This window comes from Triplophysa dalaica, chromosome 18, assembly GCF_015846415.1.
Source record: "Triplophysa dalaica isolate WHDGS20190420 chromosome 18, ASM1584641v1, whole genome shotgun sequence".
NCBI classification, from domain to species: Eukaryota; Metazoa; Chordata; class Actinopteri; order Cypriniformes; family Nemacheilidae; genus Triplophysa; species Triplophysa dalaica.
In genome coordinates, this window is record NC_079559.1 from 8,433,395 (window position 1) to 8,450,593 (window position 17,199).

At 38.2% G+C, this 17,199-nt stretch overlaps 1 protein-coding gene across 4 annotated transcripts; it reads left to right on the forward strand.

Annotated features, from left to right (window-relative positions):
- The first annotated feature begins 724 nt into the window (after positions 1 to 724).
- On the forward strand, positions 725 to 16,916 carry dnmt3ba (DNA (cytosine-5-)-methyltransferase 3 beta, duplicate a). Of its 4 annotated transcripts, XM_056773232.1 has the most exons (26): positions 725 to 793; positions 5,096 to 5,217; positions 5,344 to 5,489; positions 5,743 to 5,941; positions 6,075 to 7,810; positions 7,951 to 8,119; positions 8,878 to 8,946; positions 9,222 to 9,286; positions 9,770 to 9,901; positions 10,410 to 10,487; positions 10,610 to 10,759; positions 11,013 to 11,120; positions 11,384 to 11,513; positions 12,072 to 12,200; positions 12,324 to 12,368; positions 12,461 to 12,540; positions 12,755 to 12,867; positions 12,967 to 13,150; positions 13,267 to 13,351; positions 13,484 to 13,629; positions 13,797 to 13,887; positions 14,047 to 14,195; positions 14,306 to 14,391; positions 14,545 to 14,614; positions 14,834 to 14,952; positions 15,102 to 16,916. In XM_056773232.1, exons 2-26 carry the CDS (start codon positions 5,103 to 5,105, stop codon positions 15,241 to 15,243), a joined length of 4,536 nt encoding a protein of 1,511 aa, XP_056629210.1. In that variant the 5' UTR covers positions 725 to 793; positions 5,096 to 5,102; the 3' UTR covers positions 15,244 to 16,916. The 4 variants fall into 4 exon arrangements, with proteins under 4 accessions (XP_056629210.1, XP_056629213.1, XP_056629211.1 ...); XM_056773235.1 differs by lacking the exon at positions 9,770 to 9,901; XM_056773233.1 differs by lacking the exon at positions 8,878 to 8,946.
- The last annotated feature ends 283 nt before the right edge of the window (positions 16,917 to 17,199 follow it).

Below are 17,199 nucleotides of genomic sequence, written 5' to 3' on the forward strand. Positions count from 1 at the left end.
CGCGCTTTACAGAATAAAGAAATTTCCAGTTGCTGTTTTGTTCAGATACAAGCACAGTATATCAAGAAATAAAAAGACAACATTCGAATACCAAATGAAGCCAGAAATAACAGAAAAACATGCTCGATGGGAGTACACGACCATTTGACAAATAATGTGTGAAAAACGTGTGAATCGTCGTGTTTAAAAAGGAACCCATAAAAACATATCATCAGAATATCTAAACCGTCACTATGGTTCTAGTGTATCACAGTTACGCGACGGTCGAAATACATTATAAATTATATCTTTCTCATGTTATTTTGACTTTTTGTCCTCGCCACTCGCGATGGTAATAAGCGACGAACGACATTGTACTTTATAACGTCGCAGCGACGCGTTTGTTTTACGCGTTGACATAATCTGCCGACCATGTAGACGAAAACGTATAATTGTATTATTTAGGGATGCCACTACATGAAAACAAAAATAGGCCTTATACTATATATTGGAACAAATGGTAACTGTGATAGATAAGAAAATTTCGATTCCTGTTAGAAATAAAAATAGCATACTAGACGCAGAATTATTAATACGTTTGTCATCGTGAGAAATGCATATTTCACAGCACGCAATTTTGTACGTTACTAAAATATTAACGAGTATCTATTGACTTTATGGGACCTCCCATATTGGTTTTACAGGCCAATCGTTGTCAGCAAAATGCATGTGTTGGGGGATGGCACCGGGTTGGCTTGGAGATTACCTTCTGGATTGAGGAGTAGCGAGGTATCGGGACCAAGGTTCAAAAGAGGTAGGTCAGACTTAATGTTTTAATTGCGTGTTTTGATTCTGCAAATAATGTTAATAGTTATGTGGCTACTGTAGCAAAAATGTATTTCTACGTTTCATGTTTCGATACAGTTTGCTACATGTTTAGCGACCTATGCAGCTACAAAGGCACAAAGACTGACTGACAATAGCATTCGATTTTATTACAATGAGAACGTTGTTTCGGGAATAAGTTTCGTGTATTAAAGTAACCGGCAAACAAGAACAGCATTATTGCAGTGGATGTTAACTTGCATTGTATGCGCTTTAGTAACGCGAGGGGGTTAAAATATAGACATTAAACAATTATGTTACCATCAATCCAGTTGTTTTTAGACGGTACAAAAAGACAACAAACGCATGTTTCAGTGACAAGATTCTTAAATACTAAGCGAACATCATTATTTGCTAATGTCTTTCTGTCTTTAGGCAACATCTAATTCTGAAACATGAAATGCACTCTTTTCCTTGTTGTTTGTTATGCCATGTATATTTTTAATAGAATCGTTTCAGTTTCGTGCACACACTTTTCTGCGATCTGCCTTCTATCAACGTGTCACCGGTTAAACAACCTAGAGTAAAACCTTAACTTCAAGCATGCAGCATTCGCGGCAAAATTACCCCGCGAGATTTTCTTTACTTGTACGTGATCTGGGAGGAGTGTTTTACCCTTGTGTAGGCTACTGGCGCGGACGAACCCCAACTCAAGCGGTTGTGGCTAGAAGAGATACAGCTACGGCCGGAAGTGATGTAAAATCTCGCCATAAAATAACAATAACGTGCATAAGCTAACGCCTACACAAACCCTAAACATATCCTTGAATAATGCAAAATAGTAATTAGCGGTTTTCAGCGTGACAAAAATTATGCGGTATTAAAGTGCGCATGCCAAGTAGAGGTAGCTGTATCCCTTTCAGCCATAAACTACCCAAGCCTCTTCAAAACATGCTACAGTTCTTCCGCTTGGGGGGGGGGGGGGGTTACTATGCAACGTGCAGCAAAGGAGTGCTTTCAATAAAGTGAAATCTACATTCACTGTTTAAAAAGGCAAACTTATTTTTTTAAGCTACTAAAAGACTGGAGCCCATGGACTATGGTTAGCCAATTCACTATAATCATACGCACCATAATATCCAGTATATGAGGATGGCATAAACTCATTCTAAACGTTACAATGAATCATGAGTCTATTTTAAGTTATATTGCATTCTTCAAACCTATACTGATAACGGGCGATCCGAAAACAACACACGCCTAATAATACTTGGCTCTCTGTCATGTTGATAATAACATATATACTGCAGGCACAGTATACTAGGGTGGACGGCCACTGTTATTTTAGCGTTTAAATTGCGCGTTCTCGTGGCTTACATTGTAGCGTTGCGGTGTGCTGTTGTACGACTGTAGCGATGCGCCACCTACCGAAGTTGTAATAAACACCATTTGTTAATAAAATCTTCATTCTTCACAATAATAAACTGCCGTTTTTGTTAGCATTTCAACGACTTAAAAGCTTGAGTGGAAGGAAAAATGTGAATTGCCAAGGCTAGAGCTTTAAACACATCGTGTAAATAACGCAAATATGTGGATTTTAACTACTAATCTAATCACGACGCGTCATCAACCCGGAAGTCGGCCATGTTGGAAGCATTGAACGCAAACACTGCTATTGAACCTAAACGACATCGCATTTATTGCTGGAGAAAAAAAACCATTCTTTAGACATAACTGAAGATAAAGTGCTTTAATACAAGTCGATTACACCTGCGAACCGCTCTGTCCCTATACTATAAAATCACCTCCAGTATAATTAATTATTTTCTACTCTGAACTTCACTCACGAATTAGTAGTGTTAAACGTTACTGTATGTAGTTTAACTTAACTATTCTACATGGATGTAGACACACACAAAAAGACTCACTGTAACTCAGTTAAGAGGCACGCTGTTTTATTAAATAACTTCCGAGGTTATTTAGTTAAAAAGGACCAGGCTGTTTGTTTTTTTAAAACAAAAAATAAGTTTTCGCCAAAAGTTTTCTATGAGAATAAGGTTCAGAGGTAGGACTTTATTTACGAACAACATAAGTAGTTCTATTCGTCGAGTTGAGAAATATAGGACATTGGTTCGTCAGTCCTTAAATCTATGTGATGTTACTGCATATGGCCATTGTTATTCCTATAATAAACCACCTATTAACTTAATTTGTCAAAATATCGCGCCCTTTCCTGCTTATCAAGTCCTTCTCTATATGATTTAGCACCTTCCACGCGTTTTTTCGATGTTTTAGACATAATAAATTAGTTGAACAGCGTCTAATGTAGTACATTAACCGCGCCAATCCATGTTGTTGTTAAGATCCGAGTATTTCCAATATGGCCGCGCATCCGGGTAACTGACCAAACCGTGACGTAGGTGCAAACCCACGTCTATTCTAAACAGCACTGTCGCTCTACCCGATCCGTCCCGGAAACACGATTTGTTCCGCGCATGCGTGAAACTCCGTCTACTTCTGTTCGAAACAATTTACGGCAGTTTTAATACAAAAGTTGTTTGTCCATACCGGATTTTTTTTTTTAAATAAACTCTGTATAAAAAAGAGCAATTAACATCAAAAGACATTAAACACATTACAAATTATAATGGTTTGGTGAAACGTACGGAGGGATACACAAATAATCCTGGAAAGAGTGGAAAGTAGTTTTTCTCTAATAATCTTTGTTGCTTTTTATTATATTTTTTGATTCCAAGAAAATACAATATGACAAAATATTATATATGTCAGGAGTGAGAAATTGATTTTTATATATAAAAATACTTCTTTATTTATAAAAAAACTATACAACTTAAAATGAATGTTTATTAGTGATTCTCTTAAAACCTTTTTTTTGGCAAAATATGTCAAGGTTAATAAGTGGCATAAATTGATGACCTAATTAAATAATTGAAATCCTTACCTGGTTACCCTTGACAAGCAGGATTTTCAGAATTCATCCAATTTATTTATACATTTGTTCCTTATTTTCTTATTTTCTTTATTTTGTTATTTTCTTTAGTCATTCACTAAATCTCAACCCCCCACCCGGCCTCTCAATCACACAATCAAACATCTATTCATCTACTTAAATTGCTGATTAAGGAACAGGGCATTGACCTAACTTTTCTAATATTTTATCAAATGTCTGCATTTAAGAAACGCACAGAAAAAGTTATTTATGTATATATATTACATTTATTTACACATTTGGTTATTCCAAACCCCACCCACCCACTCACTCAACCTAACGACGCTCTGAAGGACAGTCAGGAATCTCTCCTTTTAAGAGAAATTTCTGAAGTCGTTCATAAAACACAAACGAATCCATAGCGCTGTCAACCATTTTTGTACTCTCCAATATCACCAATAACAGATTGTCGTAAAACATCTCCGATAACAGGAAGTGGCGCAAATTAGAACGCATCGAGTCGACTGTCGTAAAAACGGGAATTACCGGAAGTAGACGCACGTTCGCGCATGCGCGGAACAAATCGTGTTTCCGGGACGGATCGGGTAGCGACAAGCACTGAGTAGCGCGCGCAGTTTTGCTTCGATCACATCCGGTAGATATAGTCGCACATGTAAATATTCAACTCCGTGTAACTCAATGTACTTCCGGTCACGTCTTTTGTGTGAAAACGTGGCTTCACGTTGATGCGTATTGCGATGTAAGATTGTGATTGTAGGTTTTACTTCATTTTTTTGTGTGTGTAGCAAATATGATATAAGATTGCAGTATGATTTAAGATTTTGCATTTAAGGGTTCACAAGATTAACTTCCTAAATCAATAAATGGTTCAGCAGTGCACACTTTTCTTTAATAAAAGCCTTTGATTTTTTTTGATGTTCTATAAAACATCAATAAAATGGGGCAATCGTAGCCCAATGGTTAGAGAGTCGGACTCATGACCAGAAGGTTGCCGGTTCGATCCTCAGGGCCGGCGGGTAACGATTGCGGTGCCCTTGAGCAAGGCACCTAACCCCTACATGCTCCCCGGGCGCTGCAGCGATAGCTGCCCACTGCTCCGGGTGTACGTGTGTTCACCACTTGCTGTGTGTGTGCTCACTAATCACTGGATGGGTTAAATGCAGAGGTCACATTTCGGGTATGGGTCACCATACCTGACGAATTGGTCACTTTCAAAAGTGAACTCTTGCATTACCATTTTATTGTTTTAAGTTACTGCTTCCAAATTGTTCTCTCACAATTACTATTCTTAATAATCATAATATTATTTTACTGATGTAGGCGTAATATGGCCACTAATGTTAGTCTGGACCCTGATGACAAGTGCAGCCGCTATGAGGTTGTGGCCTGGATCAATGAAACATTACACACCAAGTTTAGTCAAGTGGAGGAGTGTCGTTCAGGTACTGACCATTGCTTGTTTTGAGTATTTTTGTGTATGTGTTTATATTGTACTTATTGTTTACATTTGAGGTATAGAATATAGGTGGAAGATGATGGGTTGATCTAATGCATGTCGTGCCTTTTAGGTGCATGCTATTGTCAGCTCATGGACTGTCTCTTCCCGAGGTCCATTGACCTGTGCAAAGTGACATTTCAGGCCCGCAGTAAGGCTGACTTCAAGAAGAACTATAGTCTCCTACGGGCAGCCTTTGCGAAAGCAGGTGTCACAAAGGTCAGATTTGCATAATTCAATTCCAATTTTTCGAAATAATTTTGTGTGTTTGCTGACACTGATGTTTTTAAGAGCATTTTTTTTGCCAATCAAATATACTTAATGTACAGAAACAACTGTAAGGTTTCAACATTGGTTTGTTCGAGTGTCCAACATCCAATGGACTACCAGTAGAGTTCAAATCAAATTTAATGGAGATGTTGTCTTTTGAGCTCGGTACAATGCATAAATGTAAGTTTGTTGTCTCTTTTAGTCAATTCCTGTGGAGGACCTTATGAAAGGAAAGTTTAGAGCCCATTTGTCCTTTCTGAAGTGGTTCAAGAAATTTTTCTTTGCCAATGAGAGACAAGGAAATGGATCATACAACCCAGTTGAAGCCCGTAATGGTCAAGATATTGCAGTTGTGGATATTCCTGTTAAGTCTTCAAAACCTTGGAGATCTTCAAATTATGGTTAGTTTTCATTGTTGCCTTCAGTTTCGTTTACATGCTGGTTTACTAAAAAGTCAACATAGTTTACTTAAGAAGAGGGTCGGGATATTGTCTTACAGATTTTTATCGTTTCTATCTGTTTTATGTTATACAGCCATAGTAAGACCAGAATCTGACAATAATGAGGAATTGAATGGAAAAAGGCGGGTGGTAAGTTATGATCCTCAATGGCAAGAAACCTATCCGTGGGTCAGGCACAGCAATCTCGGGGCCAACTGCGCTTACTGCGTTTTGTGCAACATCAACATTGTTCTACACACAGGCTTTTTCGATATGAAACGACATCAGAAGACTCAAAGACACGAAAAGCATGAAATGGGTTCACTTAATTCATCTGAGAGAAAGCAGGTTGAAGACTCCATTTCATGTTCTGATACCATGCTGCTCTTCATTCAGACTCATTGCCTCAACAGTTTGCACTCCAGGATCAATACCGTCTCCCAACGGTCAGCAAGATATATTTTAGGACTGCAGTATCCGAATGACATTGTTTCTGCTTGCAAGTTAAACCCATACAGTGTTTACGTGCACGGTCAAGTGCCACTAAATGGAGAAAGTGGAGAAAGGACCACCTGCCATGTGGTGCTCGTGGGTTATTTTGATGAAAAGCAAGGAAAATATTGCATCCGTATACTTGACGTCAATCAGCCTTCGGCTGAAGATTCGGATTGTTCTGCATCCGCACCTTTACTCGGCATCCTGCAAAAGTTTGAGCTCCCTCCCCACAACATGGTGGCTTACTACATTGATGATGAGGATCATCAAACTTCAGAGAGTTTCAAGTCACAGATTCAGGAACTCAACCCAAAGGTAGTTAATCTTGCCGGACTTTACAGTTTACCAGACTCTGCCTGTCATGCTGCTCTAACGGCTAAATCCAGTCAGGTTCAAGAGCTTATTTTGAACATCTATGGACACTACTCATCCTGTTCCACATATAATGACAATCTCAAGATGCTGTTTGCTGGCATTGGTGGACTAAATGAACAAAGTCCATCCGTTACAAGCAGCAGTGAAGATTTTTGTGCGCTTGTTCAGAGGATGCTCGGAATGTGGACCGATTTGGTGTCATACTTTGCATCCTGCAATGACAACAAAGAAAAAGTCAAACAAATTTGTTCCCAACTGGAGAACCCTAAAATCCGAGTCACCTTCATGTTTCTGGATCACATTCTTGGACCGCTCCGTGCTTTTGGGCAACGCCTGCAACGCTGCCAAGGTTCTGCTCGTGGTGATCTTGAGCAGATCCTTCGAGAAGCGAGCGGACTGCTACGATCGTATGCCTCCAGCTTTCTTCGCCCTCAAGCAGTCATACGTTACCTGAAAGAGCGAAATGCAGCCATTATGGAGAACACCGCGTTCTGTCTTCCTGCAGCTGAGCTCAGCTTGGGTGAGGCAGTCGAGGATTTCATCTCAGCACATGAGGAACTAGAAGACTCCCTGACTGAATTTCAGGACGAGTGTTTAGGGTTTTACAAAACACTGACTACCTCCATCGCCGATTTTCTACCTCTGAGTGATGGTGTGCTCAGGAGCATGTCACAACTGCTCAGTCCAGAAGGAAGGTTAAAGGTCACTGGAAAGAGTATTGTTGAACTTGCTGTACAGTTTGGTTTCTGTGAAAAATCTGAAGATTCTGCTAAACTCACAGATGAGTTCTTGGAGTACCAACTTGTTGAGGATGATGATACATTTTCAACCCTTTCACTGGAACTGTATTGGGCTAATGTCCTAAAGACCTTTGCACCAGCCTCCATCTTCAGGAGACTTGTTTTGAGTCTCTTAGCTTTGCCTTGTCCATCTCTTGAGTCTGAAAAGATCTTTGCTCAGGTAAATACTATAATATTTAACAATCTATGATTATTAGAAATATTTTGTATGTTGCATATCTCTTATTGTACTTGATGTATATACTTTATATGATGTACCTTGTCAAATGTACACCAACAATGTTTTTTGTTATCTGACAGGCTGTTGAAAATGGCGATGCTTGTCATTGGGATGATAGTTCAGCTGAAAGTGACACCGATGTCACAAAAGACCTTGATTCTACCGATGACTCCTCTATGGAGCCCACTGAAGTCAGGATGTCACCTATTCCAAATGGAAATATGGAAAACGCCACAGGAAACACATCAGGTGAGTTTGCCTCAAATGGACAGTTCACCCGGAAATAAAATTTATCATCATTTATTTACCCTCCTGTTGTATAAAATCTGACTCTTTCTTCTGTGGAGCACAAACAAAGATAGCAAAGAGTTTTTGGTGTCCATACAACGGAAGTCAATGGAAGGCAATTTGTTTGTTGACAATGCTTTTCAAAATATCTTCTTTTGTGTTGTGTAGAAGAAAGTCATAAAGGTTTGGGAGTAAATGATGAAAGAATTTTCAGTTTTGGGCGAACTATCTCTTTAAGGCCTATTAAACATTTGCACTAAAGCTGTTTATATTGTGCACGCATATTTTTCAGCCTCTGAGAAAGGTTTCCTGAATAAAAGTACCTGGGCATTATGGATTTCAGGCTTGCATGCCCCTTAGACATGTAAAATCAAAGAAAAAATCTGGCAGGTTGCGTTACATGATGGCCTGATGTTTGATATAGGTGGTTCTTTACCAGAATACACTCTAGTGTTCTAAACATACTACAAAGTAATATTTGGGTCACCTTCACCTTTAAAGCAGGCAGTTTAACCATCACTAAGGTTAGGAGTTAGTACATTTGGATTACTTCCACCAATTAATTCTCATTGTTGAATTTAGCGCCAGTTAGTCAAAGTACAACAATATTAACTAAATTGTTACATTAAATGTAAATGCACTGTTAAAGTTTAGTCCAGTAAACTCCAGTCAGATTAACACCAGAGGCTGGTTAGATTAATGAGTGTGCTGTTTTCCAGAGATGTTTCTACACTCAAACACAGTGAAGCCGTGTGTGGTGCGACTGGAGAGGATGAGCAGGCAGAGAGGTGTGAATGAAATCCTTAAGATCAGTTTCAATGATTCTAGAATGGCTACCAAGTAACGCTTTGCACATCTTGAGTTGCTTCTGGCGGCAAAGTCTGTGGGTCTTCCCTCTCTTTGCGTCTACTCTCTGATCCTTTGTATTTTAATTATAGTCTGTTTTTATGTTTGTGCTCAAAGCTTCGTTGCTTTGTTTTTTTAGAATAGCATGGCACACAATAGATCATACTTTCCCTGATGGTTAAACTTTTTGATTTAAATTAAGTTTATGTTTTTGCAGAAATGGAGTTGAGGGAAGATGGAGCGGATGATGATATAATCTGGACTAGTAACACATTTCAGAAGGTAATTTTCAGATTTGTTTTTAGCGAAGACGATCATTTCTGAATGTCGTTCTAACATTCATTTACATATATGCATTACCTAGTCCCTTCTATCCAAAGCCACTGGATGTGTTTCCTGGGATCAAACCAATGCTAACACAATGTTGATAAAATGAGCCATATCTGCTAATAAACAGATTTATCGCATAACTATCCTGGTGTTTTCAACAGGATTTTTATTCATTTTTCACATTGGTGCGTGTGACCAAGACTGACTGGTTCATTGCACACGAAAACTAATGACACACACACAAACCAACTGTGTCATCCCACTAACCTATTTATTAATCTCCATTCTTTCCTTTTCTATATACTGTATATCTTTACTTTGGGACCCGAATACTAATGACATCACTGTAGGAGACGGGTGAATGTGTGTGTGTGTAATATTTGTGCGTGTAACGTTTGTGCATATGTATATGTACGTCTGTATGTGGGTCTGTAGGACGCTGTTAGGGGAGTATTCGGTTGGGACAGCAGCTTACGGCAGAAACCGCAGGCACGCACAGTCTTTCAGGCTGGTTCAGGCACCTGGAGCAAGCCAGTGAACCTTGACAAGGACGGCAAGCCTGAGGCGGTATGTACCTGCCTAGCTGGACATGCTGTGTGTGGCTCATCGCAGGTGTAGCGGGTCTGCCTATTAGTTTTGTCCGGGCCGCTTGTAATGGCTGTGACTTTACGAGCCCGGAATCATGTGGTTTCATCTTCTTTGATTCTTCATTCTGTTATTCCTCCTTTAAATAGGCTTTTCTTTGCTATTTCATGCCTAATCTTAATAACATCTGCTTCTGCGTGGCTTATGAGCATTTATTTATGTGTCAATGTACATGTGCAGTGCAGTGCACAATACACTAACTCTTGAGTAAAATCTTTATGCGTGTTAAAGTTGTGGGCACATTTTGTGCTTAATGTACAAAGACAAGGACTGTTTACCCTTGGTGAGGTAAACCTGGAAAGAAATGATTAGGAATTTTTGTGGCGAACCACATTAAGTGTCAAAGATACATTGACAATACTAAGTATTGTGAAGGCACTAAATATGCTTAGATTTTTTCAATCTAAAATGTAATTCTTATTATTTTAAGGTGAAAAATGATATTTCTTCCCCGTCTGGTGTTTCAACGTCAAGCCCTAGACCTGGGAAAAGAGAGCAACCGTACCTGGTAAATCTTTTAGGTTTTTTTCAATGTAGGAGTGCTCTGAGAAATGTAAAATACTTTTTTGCCAAAAAAACAAGACTGTGGCTGTAGTGGACATATTTGACTGACTCTGTTTTTCACTGCAGGATGGGAAGGGTTTTGCCATTGGAGAACTGGTGTGGGGAAGAGTGAAGGGTTTCTCATGGTGGCCCGGGTTAGTGGTGGTGTGGAAGGGCAGGTCGCCTCCTGTGGCAATGAGACGTGTGGAATGGTTTGGAGATGGCATGTTTTCAGAGGTTAGAAGTTATACAACGTGTTTCATTTCCTTTTTTTTACTGATCCCGTCCTTACTTTTTATCTGGAACATAAATGTTATTGGAGAAATCTTTTCCAGCATCGTAAAAACTGCATGAATAAACATATACTTTTAGTGCATGCATTTAAAATATAAGGTTGTAAAATATGCTTGATTTTATTTCATTGCCTTTTAAAAGGTGGTGTAATGGCTGTTCACTTTTACCAAAGCACATCTTTTTTGTTCATTTCTAGATTCATGCAGACGGCCTGCTTCCCTTCGCTGCTTTTACAAAGTGCTTTTGTAGTAAATCCTATGTAGGTCTGCCAACTTACAAAGAAGCCATTTACCAAATCCTGGAGGTAAGCTTCAGATCTTTTGAACACTGATTAAATTAATTCAGTTTGTTTAAATACGTCCCATAAAATAAAACCTTTCTTCACTTCTGAAGAATAGATCAGCATTATTAGTTACCAGGTATCTTGTGTTTGGGTGTGCCACCAGCACTAACCAGCAGGATGAGATACTTGTTTATAGGGCATAGTCTAATGCTTGACCCGTTGTGACCTCAGACCATTTTAATATTTAAATGAAAAAACGATGTTATGCTGTTGTGTTTGTTTAGTTGGCAGCAGACCGCAGTGGAAAGAATTTCCCTTCCTTTGAGAAAAGAGAGGATGAGTCAAAAGCCATGCTGGACTGGGCATTTGGAGGCTTCAAGCCAGCAGGTCCCGATGGCTTTTTGCCTTCTGGAGGTACGTATTACATGTACAATTCTCTGTAATTAAAAATCAACAACATGTTTTCAGATTAACTACCATACTACCACTACCATTCCAAGCATTAAGGAATAGCTTGTTATGTCCACACCAAAGCTGTTGAAAGAGAGGGAAGTTCACTTTTTTCAAGCGGCATGTGATTCATGGAGTCTCCAGATAGTTCCAGGCAGTTATGCTTTCAATTCTTTATTTCTTAAATTTTTGTATTCATTAAATGTCTTTAAATGAGTTGACCTCAATTGGTCTGTTTAGCTGCAGCTCCATGCATTACTAGTAACTTCCGGGAACTATTGAGAGGCTTCATGAAGCTCCATTGATTTGAAAAAACTGTCCCATTGGAGTCAACGAAGTTAACGTGACTCTCTCTCGATGGCTCTGAACCAGACCACCTTTTTATTTGGACTTCTTTTATATTGACTTTCAACCAAATTTTGATGTCCGGTAGACTGGGCGCATTTACATTAAAGGTGCTGCTGCGAAAGCAATGCCCACATTTCTTTGAATAAGTTTGAAATTTCCTTGTTAATCTTCCAGACAGCTCTGCCAGTACTAAAACAGAGTCATCAGATTCTTCTGTAGTCGATTATCAGCCACCAGCCAAGAGGAAATATGTTCACAAGAACAAACAAAATCAACAAACTCCGGCACAGGATTACACCAGAGGTAAACTTTAGCAACCAACCCATAAACCGCAACTTTACTGTTAAATTAACCGTTTTATTATTCAATTTATTTCCTTTTTTTTCGTTTTGGTGGTTGTAAACTTCTGCCATTTTTTTTTTTCAGAGCAAATGGTGCACGAGGTATCCGTAAAGAGCAAAAACATTGAAGGTGAGTCACTTGAACATATATTGATATATATTGTCAAGCCATGTATTCTTCCGTTTTAACTAGATAATTAAATATGCTGTATGTTTCCTCAGATTTCTGTCTGTCCTGTGGAGCCAGCACCATTGCCATTTTCCATCCTCTCTTTGAGGGAAGCCTTTGTTTTAAATGCAGGGTATGAGACGAGTCACATTCATGCATTACTGTGTATTACTTATTACATGCATTTGGCTGACAGTTTTATTCATAGAAACTTTCCTCTCTGTTAAAATGCATACCATGAATGCACTGTGTTCCAATGACTGTTACCCAATACCGTTTACAGCGAGCTACATGAACATAGTTTATGTCAAAGCATAACATGCATTTGTGTATTTCTGCACGTGTAGGTAAACTTCACAGAGACGCTGTACAGATATGATGATGATGGCTATCAGTCATACTGTACTGTGTGCTGTGCTGGGCTGGAGGTCATTCTCTGTGGAAATGCTAGCTGCTGCAGGTTCGAATACAAATGTTCTCTTGATTTCTTCTCTCTTAATGTTCTTAATCATCAATGCATATTGTCTTACAATCATTCTCCACCTTTCATTCTGTTCAGGTGTTTCTGTAAAGACTGTTTGAATGTGTTGGTTGGTCCGGGAACATTTGAGAAGCTGAAGGATGTCGACCCGTGGAGCTGTTACATTTGTCTGCCCTCTAAAAACTATGGCATTCTCAAGCTTCGATCTGACTGGAGCGTTCGTGTCCAGGAATTCTTTGCAAATAACAGTGCATTTGAATTTGTGAGCCATCATATTCTCTCATCTATTTGATTTAATACATATATTTAACATAATGAACCGTTACATTTGGTTTGTTTAATATATAGATTCTTAAATGTGTCTGTTGATTCTTTTAGGAGCCACACAGAGTCTATCCTTCCATTCCCGCTCATAAGCGCCGGCCAATCAGAGTCATTTCCCTGTTTGACGGAATTGCAACAGGTTAGTCTGCCTATTCTAGATTTTTGTTACACTAATATAGAGGAAAACTAGAAGAAATAGCATTTATTGTTTGTGAAATTGCAATGAATCATGGGAGTTGAAGATTGGGTTTTTGTTGGTGTTTTTCTGCAGGGTACCTGGTATTAAAAGACCTGGGCTTCAACGTGGAACGCTACATTGCCTCTGAGATCTGTGAAGACTCCATCGCTGTCGGGATGATCAAACACGAAGGCAAAATTGAATATGTCAAAGACGTGCGGACCATCACAAGGAAGCATGTACGTAATAGGAATTCTCATGTTCTGATCTTTATGGGATCTAGATAGGAAATGCCATTATGACATTCTTTGGATTTACTAAGTAAACATTATTGTTTTATGTGGTTATAAACAACTATGTAAAGATCCCTTTTATAAATAAAATGTATATGTGTTTCATTGTTTAGCTGGCGGAGTGGGGGCCATTTGACCTCTTGATTGGAGGAAGCCCCTGTAATGACCTCTCTATGGTGAATCCAGCAAGAAAAGGTCTTTTTGGTAAGAAATTCTGTTCTAAATTTCTTAAAAATCTGACGTTATAGTAGTCTGTAGCTGCAGAATTATTCAGCAGCTTGGTACTTTTTGTATAGAATTTAATTAGTCTTAATTAAATGTATTGCTTTTAAAAAGTTTTTTTTTTTTCTCATCTTCTTGCAGAAGGCACTGGCCGGCTATTTTTCGAATATTACCGTATGTTAACCATGATGAGGCCAAAAGAGGATGACGATCGACCCTTTTTCTGGCTGTTTGAAAATGTTGTAGCCATGAGTGCTCATGATAAGGCAGATATCTGCCGCTTCTTGGAGGTAAAATCAAATTTTAACAGGTTTCTTTGTGTTTTTGACTGCCTGTGCTTTTTCTAGTGATTTTGTGCATGGCATTGGTAGTAATGTGTCTTTATGTGTTCTGCTTCCAGTGTAATCCTGTGATGATTGACGCTGTGAAAGTGAGCCCTGCCCACAGAGCTCGTTACTTCTGGGGGAATTTGCCTGGAATGAGCCGGTATTTAAAAAGAATAATATCACACACATACTGTTCTATGACAAAGCATAACATTTAGTTTGGAATTGTATGCATGCATATAATTTCATTGATATTAGCTTATTGCAGAAAAGTGGACTTACTGTTATTGAATGCCCGTTTTGTGTTTTTTAGACCACTTGCTTCTTCACTCAGTGACAGCAATGAGCTGCAGGGCTGTCTGGAAACTGGACGAACTGCAATGGTAAATTCAATATTCTATCTGTTTATTGCAATCGCTAATGATTTAATGATTTCATACTTTAGTTTCCTCCTTTCAATTTTAAGTTTCTCTATAGTGTCGGCAAACTAGGCTTCATCTAACACCTTGGCAAAGATGTTGTTAGAATGTCCAAAGCATCTACATTATTTCCCTCCCTTTTAATATAGATTTACAAAATGTCAACATTTTCCTGTGTTCTAGTTCAGCAAAGTTCGCACTATTACCACCAAGTCCAACTCCATTAAACAAGGGAAGATGGGACCCCTCCCTGTGCAGATGAACGGGAAAGAAGATTATCTGTGGTGCACGGAAATGGAGAGGTCCGTTCATTTTTTTTAAATAGAACAATGTGTTGCATGGATTAGTTTCAATCTTTGGATTCATGCCCTTTGGATTCTAAACTGATCTTTGCACAATTTTTTTATTCTTTACAAAATGACTGATGCTTTATTTATTTCTGCACTTGCAGAATATTTGGGTTCCCCAAGCATTACACAGATGTGAATAACATGGGGCGGAGTCAGAGACAGAGGGTTCTCGGACGGTCCTGGAGTGTACCCGTGATCCGACACCTCTTTGCCCCACTGAAGGATTACTTTGCCTGCGAGTAAAGTCAGTTCTGGCAACAGACATCTAGATGAGGAGTAACTGTCTACCCAAAGTTCCTAAAGTGTCTCAGATAAACGAATTACATTTTTTTAATGTTTTTAATTGTTTCTGCAGACTCCGACCTCAATATTTTGTCTGTTTTTAAAGTTTCATTTGTTGAAAACTTTTTTAAACGGGCGTTTGGATCTGGTTTTGTACCTCATAAGTACTGTAGCTTTTAATCATGTAGACGTTTAAAACTGATTTAATGCTGGAGAGAGCCACATGAAACTCCACCCACTACCTCAGTGCCATTCTGTGATTGGTTCATTGTCTGGGGAAATGCCTCCTTATGCCTATTTATAATTTAATGAATAATTTAATAATGAATCTAGTTAGTTAGATCTAGTCTGGTATCTGGAAAAAGGTTTTAACCTTATTTCATATTTTTACATCAGATCAGATCCTAATTTTAAACGGTGAAAATATTTTTCTCAATTAAAATCAACAACAGGATTTTTTTCCCGTTCCACGGTGCTATTTTATAACAAGGAATGTTTGACCACCATGACAACTGTACACAAGTCAGCATTAGATTATTGTTGCCTTATTTAACATCACTTCTAACCGAAGAGAATAGTAAGCTTATTATGATTCCTAGTTTAGAGTCTTAAAATCTTGATTTTTAAGAAAACAACATTTTGCTCTCAGGAGCTCATTCAGCCAGTGAGTACACAAATGAGTACTCAGAAGCACAAAATATTGTCTGTGCCATTTTAATTAAGCATTAGGTTGTTGACACACAGGAGTATGTTGACTACCCTCCAACTTTTCAAAGCATTAGCCTCTTATCTCATTGTTTTAACACAAACCTTTGTCATTTTGTGGCTCTGCAGTTTCTGGACCACTTTATTGCTATGTGGTTAAGGGCTTGAATTCAAAGTACGTGCCTATAGTTTGATAGGATATATTTTCAAGTAGGTGGAATTGTGAGTTTAACTGGGATGGTTTTTGATGACAATAAAGGGAATTATCTTGATAATTCTGAATTTATTTTGTGCACGTTATGTCTACATAGTTTTTTTAACATTTTGTGTGGTCTATGAATTACATTTATATATCAAACGGTTGAAAACTGTCTGTGAGAAATTAAGTGCGTTGGAATGTTCGATGAGGATTTTCTTGTGTTTTCTTTGTAGTTAAGTAGCCTGGTTTTATTTAAAGCTAATCCTATGCTTTTTTCAAAAATCAAACAAATATGTGTGGTAAAATATACATCATCTCATGCATTAGTGTCTTGATGCCGAGTATTTAACTATTAGCAAAGCTTTAGAAAATCTCACAAAGAATCTTATTGACATGTTATGTGTTTTGTGAAATGTTTGTCTCTTTTAAGTGAGGGTATGGTTTTGTACCTCATGGGAATAACACCCTCAGGTCTTTACAACACCAGCAGGCCTCGTGGTTTTTTTTAAAGCCACCTAATTATTTTATCCAATACATTGTGTAAAGAAAAAACTATATATTTGTACCCTTTAATACCTCTTTTTTTGTTAAATGGTTTTACAAAACCCCGATTTCATTTGGTGCTAAGTGAAATGCTATGTGTGTCTCTAGAGCTTTACTAAAAGTAAAGATTGACATGATTTGTTTTGTTTTTTTTAACATTTGAGATAGTTTAGGCAACTTGACTAGTTTTATTATTCCATGCTTGTACTAACATCAATGATGAAAAATAAAATTGCATCAACTGTTTCTCTCTGTTGTGTTGATATATCAGTTTGTTTCATAATCAACAAAACCAAACAATTCTGAAGTCCATTGTGTTGTTTCTTTGGCATAAAAATATTACTGTTTTTTTACTCTATTTTCCTGTTACTGTAACGTATTCACATTTTTTCTGTTCAGCAGTTCAATGAAAGCGTTATGTAGGACATCTTTAAGAATAAACAGCTACATTCATTTTAGAGAGTCAATAA

What these genes read in the sequence shown, in the direction of transcription:
- dnmt3ba (XM_056773232.1), top strand. Translation starts at nt 5,103, where the DNA reads ATGGCCACTAATGTTAGTCTGGACCCTGATGACAAGTGCAGCCGCTAT. An exon ending in GGAAATGCTAGCTGCTGCAG is followed by an intron (nt 12,868 to 12,966) that starts GTTCGAATACAA and finishes CATTCTGTTCAG; the next exon opens with GTGTTTCTGTAAAGACTGTT. An exon ending in AGCAAGAAAAGGTCTTTTTG is followed by an intron (nt 13,888 to 14,046) that starts GTAAGAAATTCT and finishes ATCTTCTTGCAG; the next exon opens with AAGGCACTGGCCGGCTATTT.